This window comes from Lepidochelys kempii, chromosome 6 (genome assembly GCF_965140265.1).
Source record: "Lepidochelys kempii isolate rLepKem1 chromosome 6, rLepKem1.hap2, whole genome shotgun sequence".
NCBI lineage: Eukaryota > Metazoa > Chordata > Testudines > Cheloniidae > Lepidochelys > Lepidochelys kempii.
Genome location: NC_133261.1, coordinates 79,452,178 through 79,464,601, shown reverse-complemented (window position 1 = coordinate 79,464,601; position 12,424 = coordinate 79,452,178). Strand labels below are relative to the sequence as shown.

At 40.4% G+C, this 12,424-nt stretch overlaps 1 protein-coding gene across 5 annotated transcripts in view; it reads right to left on the bottom strand.

The window, feature by feature from the left end:
- Positions 1-12,424, bottom strand: part of DPH6 (diphthamine biosynthesis 6) — a 376,150-nt gene that overhangs the window by 171,550 nt on the left and 192,176 nt on the right. The window contains exon 13 of one of the 5 annotated variants that reach the window (XM_073348884.1): positions 4,692-4,797. The exons of the other annotated variants lie outside the window; for them this stretch is intronic. Within the exon in view, the coding sequence (XP_073204985.1) occupies positions 4,759-4,797 (39 nt within the window). The 3' untranslated portion in view covers positions 4,692-4,758. Of the gene's footprint in view, positions 1-4,691; positions 4,798-12,424 lie in introns of those variants that run through there. 5 annotated transcript variants of the gene reach the window in all.

Genomic DNA, 12,424 nt, shown 5'->3' with positions numbered 1-12,424 from the left:
TAGCAATGTATGTATCCAGGGTTTTGAGTGGGCTTGTACAGCCTGCACCACCATTTGTGTTGCCAAATCTTCACTGCTAGTTTTAGCTGTGTTAGCTAAATTAAAGCTAGTGTGGGTTGCCCACACAAGCTGCAATCACACATCCAGGAGTAACATAGATATACCCTTAGTCTCTCTGTTTTATTTCTCCATCTGTTCAATGGGGATAATAGCCATTCTTTACCTCACAAGGGAATTGTAAGGAGAAATTCATTAAAGACTGCAAGCCGCTCAGATACTATGGTCATGCGGGCCATATAAGTACTTAATATAGATGGCTAGATATCTAGCCAACATATGCCTACTTTGTTCTCGTGTTTACCTCTGCTGAATGAAGGGCTGAGTCTGACAGATTCTGATGACCCTCAGCCCCTACTGACTTCCAAGAGTTCATTTAAATATCAGTGGGAGATGAGGGTGCTCAGCACCTTGGCAGCTCAGGGCTCCTAAAAGTAGAGATGATGTGATGAGTGTCTTTTTAGCCATTTTTACTGTGTTCACATGTTTACTTTTTTGGTCACAATACTTTACGTATAGTACATACCCCACAAGTGAATGAGCGATAAATGACCTTCTGCAAGACCCAAGTTGCTTCTTTGATACCTGCCTTCTTTCTAATATTCACAACGCTCCCTTGTTGTCAGGAATCGGGACCTGAAACAGAGATAGTCTCCAGGCAGCTGGACTGCAGTAGGCTGCCTGATTGGCCATGACAGCTGATAGGCTGGAGCAGCCGGGGCGATTCCTTTTTAGTGGCAGCAGTGGCTCACTGGCTGCTACTCATGCCCACCACTGAGACTGCCACTTCTGCCTTGCATGACTCCCTGTTTGCTACTCTGCTTGCTCCAGTTCCTGACCTCCAGCTTGATCCTTGGCTCTCGTATCTAGCTTCTGACCTCCAGCTTGATCCTTGGCTCTCGTATCTAGCTTCTGACCTCCGGCTTGACCATTGGTTCCAGCTTCCAACTACTGACTCTGGATCTAACCAACCTAGTTCTTGGTTCCTGGTGCCCACTCTGACCACTAACCTAGACTGCCCTTGTTCCAGTCAGCTAACACTTGTGTCATGACTGACATTGTAATTTTGGAAAATGGGATCACTCACAATGTGAAATATTGAGGTCAACCAATTTTAACAGAAGCAAAAATAAACGTGTTATTTACTTTAAGTGATTTTTCTCTCTCTCTCTTTCCTTAGTTCAGGAATTATGATAAATCATGAGAAACTGATAATAGCCTCAAAAATATTAATTTGCTTATACTTTCACTCAGCATGGCATCCTTGAACTCTAAATGTGCATAAACCTTGATCTGCCTGTAATACATCTATACCTACAGGTTTACTGCATATATACAGAAAAAATGTGAATATATAAAATATGAAAATGACTGCAATAACCATCATAATCAAAGGGGAAAGGTCCTGAAAACTGTAAATATATGCTCACAGATGTTTGTTTTCTCAGTTCAGTTATCAATTTCAAAATACGCTATATTTCCCGTGTAACTCATTTTTCATCTGCCCAATTACTAGCAATCTTTTTTCTACTATCAAAAATGATCATTTGTTTCTTTATTGTAGTAGATAAAACATCCTTTCATTGTTTCAGCTCACAAGCTGTGCCGATACTACCCACTGTTCTTGCCTCCAGCACTTCACATTATTGGTGTATTATTTCATGCATGCCCTACTCTTTTATCAATTGCTTTTGAAGTAATGTTAATAGACTAGAAAATTGAGACATTTATGAAGTATAGGCAGTGTTTATGAAAAAATCCATAAAATATGACACAGGCAAGACAAGATAAAAGCAGCATTTTAATAGATTATGGCGAAGAGATCCTGTCAGAAGTTGACAACTGACTCCTTCGAGATCACTAATTTTTATGGGATTAATTCTGTGGTATTAAAAATGAAGTTAAATGTAATAATTAATCTGTAAATTGCACACCCAGAATTAAACCTTGTGGCCCCTCAGATTTGGTTGCAATGATTTTTGAGTAATTACTTCAATCTGATAAACTAAAAAAGACTATTTTCCTTCATATTTCAACTAAATAGCCACCTGGATCAGATTTCACAGAAGCACTGATGTGCAGGCAGCAACAGAACGTCTCCATTTGGTAGAGATGATTGGATAATATCTGCTGATCACCAGAGACTGATAGTTCACTCATTTTTAACTGGATAGTTTACTATCCACTACAGCTTTCAGAGTAGCAGCCGTGTTAGTCTGTATTCACAAAAAGAAAAGGAGTACTTGTGGCACCTTAGAGACTAATCAATTTATTTGACCATAAGCTTTCGTGAGCCAGAGCTCACTTCATCGGATGCATACTGTGGAAAATACAGTGAGGAGTTTTATATACACACAGAACATGAAAAAACCACCCATTTTTTCATGTTCTGTGTGTATATAAATCTCCTCACTGTATTTTCCACTGAATGCATCCGATGAAGTGAGCTGTAGTTCATGAAAGCTTATGGTCAAATAAATTGGTTAGTCTCTAAGGTGCCACAAGTACTCCTTTTCTTTTTATCCACTACAGCATTATCTATTTACTGGCCAACGGAACAGACAAACTAATGGTATGTCTACACTTACCGGGGATCAACACTGCAAACTAAAGGTATGTCTACCTTACCGGGGATCAACGATGCACCAGGGGTCGATTTAGCAGGTCTAGTGAAGACCCGCTAAATTGACCACAGATTGGTCTCCTGTCAACTCCAGTATTCCACCAGAACAAGAAGTGTAAGGTACGTCGACAGGAGAGTTTCTCCCATCGACCCAGTGTGGTGTAGACACCACAGTAAGTCAACCTAAGCTACATCAAATCCAGCTACATTATACACGTAGCTGAAGTTGGGTAACTTAGGCCGACTTACCCCTGTAGAGTAGAACAGACCTAAGTGAAATCATAGTTCATGATCTACTCAAAGGCTTTTAGAAACAAAATCAAAATGAGAAGGAAAGTGGCACAGTGGATTATAAAAAAGCACTGTACTTATGGGGATAGGGTTCAAATCTTGGGTGAGTCACAAGAAAAAAATGGATTTGGTAGCCTGATATCTGGAGAATAGATCTCCCAACCAAAAACACATGAAATGATTACGGTAATGCTCACCAACACCCCAGCCAACAAAAGCACATAAAACTAACTGTGAGGGAATAGTCACCCAATTTTAATAAAAACTCTGCTTAGTATTTCCAGACCACAAATCGGGAAATAAGTTCAACTCTATAGGTACACAAGCAAGAATCACACACACACACACACAGTTGGTGTGATAAATCTCCTGACTGGAATATTGGTACAGCAGGGTTTATAGCTTGTTCAGGAAGGACAGTCAGGGAAAAACGTGAGGAGGTACTGCATTAAACATCAAGAATATATACACTTATTCTGAGGTCCAGAAGGAGGTGAGAGGGTAAACTAGATGAAAGTCTCTGTGTAAAGATAAAAGGGGAAAAATAGAGGGGCAACCTCATGGTAGATGTCATAGACCACCAAGTCAGGAGGAGGAGGTGGGTGATTAGGCATTTCTAGAACACGTAAGACCTGGTAGCAATGGGGGATTTTAATTACCCAAACATCTGTTGGAAACGTAATATGGCAAAATACAAAATGTCCAATACATTCGTTAAGTTCTTATTGTAGAAGGGGGAGGAAGTAACCATGGGAGAAACATTTTAGAATTGATTCTGACTAACAGTGTGGAATTGGTTGCAAATCTGAAGGCTCAAGGCAATTTGCGTGAAAAGTGATCATGAAATGATAGACATATAGATTCTAAGGAAAGGAAGGAGTGAGAGCTGCAGAATAAGGACAATGGATTTACTGGTAGGTAAAGTTTATGGGGAGAAAATCTAAAGGTTTGTCTGCACTAGAAATTTGTAACAGCGCACCTGCACCAATGCAGCTGTGCCACTGTAGCACATCTGGTGAAGACACTCTAAGCCAACAGGAGAGAGTTCTCCCATTGGTTTAATAATTCCACCTCTGCGAGAGGAGGTAGCTATGTCGGCGGGAGAAGCTACACCAGCACTTAGGTCGATATAATCCACACCCCTGAGTGACATCGTTATACCAAAGGAATAACTGGATAGTTTATTATCCACTACAACATTATCTGTAAGGAAAAAAGACTTTCAGGAGAGCTGGAAGTTTCTCAGAGAGACATTATTAAATACATCACACAAAATATCCTGACATGAAGGAAAGAGAGCAAGAATAATCAGAGGCCAAAAAGGAATCTTGCAAAAAAGTGGAAACATGGACAAAATGCTACAGATGAGTACAGAAGAATACCACAAACATGTAATGGACAAAATCAGAAAGGCAAAGGCACAAAATGAATTACACCTAGAAAGGGATATAAAAGGCAATATTAGAAGCAAGAGAAAGATGAACGAAAGTGATGATATTAAGAAGGCTGAGGTGTTTAATTTCCATTTTGCTTTAGTTTTCATAAAAAAGGCTATTGGTGATCAAATACTTAAAATTAATATTAACAACAATGGGGAAAAGAACACGTTAAAGAATATTTAGTTAAGTTAGATGTATTCAAGTCAGCAGGGCCTGATGAAATCCATCCTAGGGTACTTAAAGATCGTACTTAAAAAGTATCAAGCGTGGTCTGGCAGGACCGTCTTCCTGGTCTGGTACAGATCAGTATTTTCATTAATGACTTGAATAATGGAGTTGACAGCATGCTTATAAAAGTTGTAGACATGTTGGGAGGAGTTGCAGACACTTTGGAGGAGAGGATTAGAATTAAAAATGACAATAATAAATTGGAGAATTGGTCTGAAATCAATGACATTCAATAAAAAGATGTGCAAAGATGACATTCAATAAAAAAGAAGTGCAAATTATTACACTGAGGAAGGAAAAATCAAATACATGAATACACAATGGGGAAAAACTGGCTAGGCCACAGTACTGCTGAAAAGGATCTGGGGGTTATAGTGGATGACAAATTGAATATGTCAATAATGTGATGCAGTTGCAAAAAAGGTTAATATCATTTTGAGGTGTATTAATAGGAGTGTGATATGTTAGATGCGGGAAGTAACTGTCCCGCTCTAGTTGGCACTGTTGAAGTCTCTCCTGGAGTACTATGTCCAGCTCTGGATGGTGCACTTTAAGGCAATGTCTACACTACAATCTATGGTTGGGATTCCCCTGCATGAGCACACATACTCATATTAGCTCCCCAAAGAGACGCAGCAATAATATGAAAATACAACCACATGATAACAATCCCAGACTTGCCCATCTCGGAAGATCTCCAGCACCTTGCCCCCTGAGATGCTGCCTTACATCAAGAAATCCTTACTGGATAATGAGCAAAGCTCTTAAGACTTCGGGATTGTTACCAAATGACAAGGGGGATGGCTGTGGGGTAAAAATAGAGAGCAGTATAAAACCCATGACAGATAGCAGTCCTATCACACACACTGCTTTTAAAGGACTTTCAAAAAAAAAAATTAAGGCAGACCTTGACATTTCTTTTGTCATTCTTACAGTGGAATGACAGATTCACCCAAAATTTCTGATCACACTAGTCTGTTCAACAGTTGTCAGCACTAACCATCTTTCACTGGGCTACCGAGGGAATGTCTACACTGCAATTAAAAACCTGTGGCTGACCCATGCCACCTCACTTGGGCTAAGGTTCTTTTTAATTGACATGTAGATGTTCAGGCTCAGGCTGCAGCCCAAACTCGAATGCCTACATGGCAATTAAACAGCCTCTTAGCCCGAGTCAGCTGGTACAGGCCAGCTGTGGGTTTTTAACTGCAATGTAGACATATCCAGTGTGTCACATGACTCATGCTTCAGAAGAACTCTTGCTTTACTTGTTCCACAGTTATGTAATTTTCTCATTTGCATCCTAATGACTCTAATAACAGTACTAAAAGGAAGATACACAGTCCGTGATGACTCATTTTCAGCTTCCTTCTTCCCTTAAAAATGCATCATTTGTACATTTTATTGTTTATTCAAATCTGTAGGTCTAGGTGTTATGACTTAGCTTAGTTATCTGGTCCAGACATCTGTTTGGTGCATGTTAATATGTTAACTTGGACTCTGATCTTACTTGAATGATTTGCTAATACTGAGGTCAACATTTGTTGCCAATTTTCCCAACCAGCTGTTGCTTGCCTTGTATCATTCCTCCAATAGATGCAGTGCTTTCCCTGTACTGCCTCACTTCTACAAGGAGGTCTCTAATTTTATACTTTCCTTTGCCTCAATATTGATCCACGGTACAGTCTTGTGTTACTTAACTAATATAACACTAAATGAAGAAAAATTCTGTGGAAGACAATTCTGTGTAACTCTCAGATAACAGATACATGGCATCAGACATCTATCTTATGGTTTTAATACAGAACATATTTTTTACCATTAAAGCTGTTCTTTAGGGTGGTTCACTACTATCCAACATCTCTACTATGAAGTATCAGTCACTGTAAATTCCACTACATATGTTGCAATCTGACTGATATACTGTAATCATACTGTAATTTTAGATACTATACAATGGCATGCATCTATGGAAGACATGAATCAGGGAGTCTTATTTTGAAATGTAAAGCTACTTTAAATTTCAGATTTGTGGAAGAATTTTTTTTTAAATATTCAGCAAACTTGTAGATTGCATTCACCAATAAAAAAAAACTCTCTCAAGAGATATGTGTCTCCTTGTATTTAACACACAGTTGCAAAATAATTACCATCAGGTAAAATAAGTGGTTTTGAATTCTGTAAATATTGCTAAAAGGCTATTTTTAATTTAAAAATATTGGTTCAACATTTAAATATAACTTCTCTATAGCCCTACAGCACCATGTACCCCTTTTCTATTAAGATTTTGGCCCAGATCCTCAGCTGGTATACATCTGCCAAAGTTCTGCTGAAGTCAATGGAACTAAGCCAATTTATACCAGCTGAGAATCTGACCCTTTGCCTAGAACTATCATTTATCATGGCGAAAGTCAAATAAATAAAAATATGTATTTGAACTCATGTTCATTTTTATAATTTAATTCCCCTCCCTCCTAGCATGAGATTGGTGAAGCACGAGACTACAGGAAAAAGAGAGAAGTGAGGCCTCTAAAGATGGTCAAGGCAGCAGGGGCTCATGCTGAGTTTACTTACCATTTCCAACAGTATCAATGGTTCCCTCTGATGTCAACATCTGTGAAACCCATTGGTAAAGTGTGTGTCTCATTCCTCTCTAGTGCTTAGAATCATAGAATCATAGAATATCAGGGTTGGAAGGGACCTTAGGAGGTCATCTAGTCCAACCCCCTGCTCAAAAGCAGGACCCATCCCCAATTAAATCATCCCAGCCAGGGCTTTGTCAAGCCTGACCTTAAAAACTTTTAAGGAAGGAGATTCCACCACCTCCCTAGGCAACGCATTCCAGTGTTTCACCACCCTCCTAGTGAAAAAGTTTTTCCTAATATCCAACCTAAACCTCCCCCACTGCAACTTCAGACCATTACTCCTTGTCCTGTCCTCTTCCACCACCACTGAGAATAGTCTAGAACCATCCTCTCTGGAACTACCTCTCAGGTAGTTGAAAGCAGCTATCAAATCCCCCCTCATTCTTCTCTTCTGCAGACTAAACAATCCCAGTTCCCTCAGCCTCTCCTCATAAGTCATGTGTTCCAGACCCCTAATCATTTTTGTTGCCCTTTGCTGGACTCTTTCCAATTTATCCATATCCTTCAGGTAGTGTGGGGCCCAAAACTGGACACAGTACTCCAGATGAGGCCTCACCAATGTCGAATAGAGGGGGACGATCACATCCCTCGATCTGCTCGCTATGCCCCTACTTATACATCCCAAAATGCCATTGGCCTTCTTGGCAACAAGGGCACACTGCTGACTCATATCCAGCTTCTCGTCCACTGTCACCCCTAGGTCCTTTTCCGCAGAACTGCTGCCTAGCCATTCGGTCCCTAGTCTGTAGCTGTGCATTGGGTTCTTCCGTCCTAAGTGCAGGACCCTGCACTTATCCTTATTGAACCTCATCAGATTTGTACACATAGATGATGATAATCTACTACTGCTATTAGGGTTGTTTATTTTTTCCCCAGAGTTGAATGCTCCACTTGTAAGAGGATGGTGAAAAAAGCCCTTTTTTAAAAGTGGCTACAATCTACTGCTACTGAGTGCAATATACAACTGACTTTCTTGATAGATGTAACACAGGGGTAAACAGTGGCAAATAATTGGTTTATTGCCTATGAGAAGCAAGGCAAAGTTTGTAATCTCACATTATCCTGGATTTAAGTACACTTGTACCATATTTACTGAGGCCAGAAGCACAGTCATTACTACAGTATAGATGTATACTTTATACTGAAGTTACTGACAGATGAACACTCAGATGGACGGAAGCTTCTGCACCAGTAAAAGATTTGAGCCAAGAAAAATACGTTAAGTTTTCACAAACAATTTTGTCCTTACAAATGGGAAAATCAGCCACTTTATATCCTACCACAGATTATATCTTACATACTATAAGCAGAAGCTTTGGGGTTGATTTTAAAGCATGTAATTCCAAGAAAGGGAACGACTTCTGATTTTGCTATAAATATTTTGAATGGAATTCACATCCTAACTACATTCTGTAAGTGTTGTTTTGCTTCTGTCAGCCTGGGGTCAGGAGGACGCTCTCATGGTATATTTCTAATTTTTACATTTTTTCCTCATGCTTCAGTTGGCAGGATCCTGCAAGGTTTCTACAGAATTAAACTGATGCTCTTCTGAGTGATTTGTTGAGCCTGTAGTGTGAACACCTGTAATTTGCATGGACTACCTCCACTAAATTTCAGTTGCCAGTACAGTATTTATGCCAATGCACATCTATCTTGACTGCCACATACCCTTGCTGTTACAGTCTTGGGTCTATTCAGAGAAGCATGACAATTTTGTGCAAAAATGCTTGGTGGTTTTGTAATATAAAAAAAAATTCACTAGGAACCATTAAGATCACCTAGTTATTTCTACTTGTGACATAATCAAATTAGAACCAAGGTCTCAAAATGTAAAAGACAAAGGCATTAACGCTTTAAAATTACAAGATCCGTAAACCTCTGCTCTTCAAACATGCAAGATTGATCAATATGTCAACATTCCAGGATAATGCACAAAGGATTTTTATCTTTCCCAGTCTATTCTTGTTACTATACTTATAAAATCAAAACCCCCAAAACTTCATACATACTAGAAAATAGTCCATACCAAAAACCAATTTTGAAATGCTTTACTAGAATTGTTCTGCCAGCAACTTTACAAAGAACTGAACAACATGTTCACACATCTAGCTTCAAATAGATTTTCAAACACAGTCAACTAGAAGCTTTTCACTTTGTAAAAGTTCAAAAGTACATTCAAAATTATATGGGACCCATATTTGAGTTTAAAATTGACATACTTTCAAGGACAAGTAAGTATGTCAGTAAGTATGTCTCAGTAAGGTGTTTTCAAGAATAAATTTTAGGGTATATATTTTATATGCTATTTTAGTAAACAGATACACATTTTCAGTAAAATAAAATAAAGTTACACTAGAAAAAAGAAGATAATTTTCTGATTGAAATAAGTGAGAGGAAATCTTGTTGGGTTTTTTTATAGTTAGATTACTGCAAAATTGAGAAAGCAAAGAAGTCAAGGATATCAATCAGTGAAGAGAAGGAGAAAATTAATCCTGGAAAAAAACATTTTTGAAGATCTTACATCACAGATAAATAGCCTGAACAACAGTATTTTCAAGGATATGACATGATAGATAAATAGGCCAACCACCAGAAGAACAGCCCTAAAAGAATTCTGACTGAATTTTACAAGTGAGTATCCACAACCCTTTGAAAGGGCAGAGCATGTGCTCTCTCTTTCATCTTCTCTTCTGGCCAGTGTGGCAAGTAAGGGGAAGCAGTATCAGCACCTTATCTTCAATCTTGCCTTCAAGCCTTATCTTCACCTGATTGCTTTATATGATGAGAAAACTGGCACTGTGGATATAGGGAAAGTGGTAGATATCTTGACTTTAGCAAAGCTTTTAAAACGGTCTCCCTCAGTATTCTTGCCAGCAAGTTAAAAAAGTATGGATTGGATAAATGGACTATAAGGTGGATAGAAAGCCGGCTAGATTGTCGGGCTCAACAGGTACTGATCAACGGCTCAATGACTAGTTGGCAGCTGGTATCAAGCGGAGTGCCCCAGAGGTCGGTTTTGTTCCACATCTTTATTAATTATCTGGATGATGGGATTAATTGCACCCTCAGCAAGTTTTCAGATGACACTAGGTTAGGGGGGAGAGGTAGATATGATAGAGGGTAGGAATAGTGTCCAGAGTGACCTAGACAAATTGGAGGACTGGGCCAAAAGAAATCTGATGAGGTTCAACAAGGACAAGTGCAGAATCCTGCACTTAAGAAGGAAGAATCCCATGCACCGCTACAGGCTGGGGACCGACTGGCCGACTTAGCCAGTAGCAGTTCTGCAGAAAAGGACCTGGAGATTACAGTGGACGAGAAGCTGGACATGAGTCAGCAGTGTGCCCTTGTTGCCAAGAAGGCAAACGGCATATTGGACTGTATTAGTAGGAGCACTTCCAGCAGATCAAGGGAAATGATTATTCTCCTCTATTCGGCACCGGTGAGGCCACACCTGGAGTACTGCGTCCAGTTTTGGTTCCCCCACTACAGAAGGGATGTGGACAAATTGGAGAGAGTCCAGCAGAGGGCAACGAAAATGATTAGGGGGCTGGGGCACATGATTTACGAGGAGAGGCTAAGGAACTGGGGTTATTTAGTCTATAGAAGAGAAGAATGAGGGGGGATTTGAGAGCAACCTTCAACTACCTGAAGGGGGGTTCCAAAGAGGATGGAGCAAGGCTGTTCTCAGTGGTGGCAGATGACAGAACAAGAAGCAATGGTCTCAAGTTGCAGCGGGGGAGGTCTAGGTCAGATATCAGGAAACTCTATTTCACTAGGAGGGTGGTGAAGCACTGGAATGGGTTACCTAGGGAGGTGGTGAAATCTCCATCCTTAGAGGTTTTTAATGCCCAACTTGACAAAGCCCTGACTGGAATGATTTAGTGGGTGTTGTTTCCACTTTGAGGAGGAGATTGGCCTAGATGACCTCCTGAGGTCTCTTCCAACCCTAATATTCTATGATTCAATCCATCCTCTTCAGGGAAGCTGGATTAAACAATACCACTAGCTCTATTCTATTATATACAGTTTCTTATACTGCCCTTATTATTTTAGGGTAGCTATCCATCTTCCAGTAGTGAGGTAAGTGACATGACTAACATCTTAGAGAGACAAGGTGCATGAGGTAATATCTTTTATTGAACCAATTTCTGTAATAGACAAGCTTTCAAGCTACACAGAGCTCCTCTTCAGCTCTGGGAAAGGTTCTTAGATTGTACAGCTATGCTAGAAGGACAGAAGACACTGGATGTGGTTTAATTAGGTTGCAACTTGGTTATTAACTGTTTGGGAGTACCCAGCAGATAAACGTCTATAGTATCATTTCAATACATATCTGGTGGACTTCTGTCAGCCCTCCCCCTTTCCCATCATGATCCCCAGCACACCTGCTGCTGGGAGCTTACCATCCCACCTTGAATGAGGGTTAAGATGGATCATAAAGGGTGGGGTAATTGGCTTCCCGCTGTGCCAGTCAAAGTAGCCCCGAACCTGCCCTGTTTCTGCTCATTTAAGGAATACCTCCTTTAAATCCTTTACCAATCTATTTATCTGATGACTGTATCACTTCATTATGGAGTACCTGCACTGGACATCTGCCCCACATCAACATAATGAATTGCAACATCACAGCCTAACTCCTGTTCCACGTTTACCCTCAACGAATCCCTCCAGCCCCACAAACCTGTTGTGAGGAAGGTGAAAACCCCTGCACTTCGCCTAGGCCAATCTGGTGGTGAGGGAAAAATTCCTTCTCAGCCCACCCCTCAAGAAAGGAACGACTACTGCAGTGCCCATAGCAGTTCCTGACCAAACCTGGTATTTTGCCACTTCCATGTGTGGGAGGGTGAGTGCTGCTCCGCCTGGTTCAGGTAAAAGAGGGCTTCTCCTACTCAGCATGTACTTATATAACCTCCCTTCTGTTCCGGTCACCTAGTGGGATGGGTCACAGTGTGCCCACGTTGACATTTTCTCTCACAAAATTACACTTCCTCGGTCTCCCTCTCCTTAAAGAGGTACCTACCTTCATCCAGCAAGCCAGACAATAGGCCCCCCCGCCCCTTAATGTGTGGTGTAATCAGTGTCACAGCTAACTACAAGATCACATAGTCCAGCATAAGTAATTAGCACATATCCTAGGA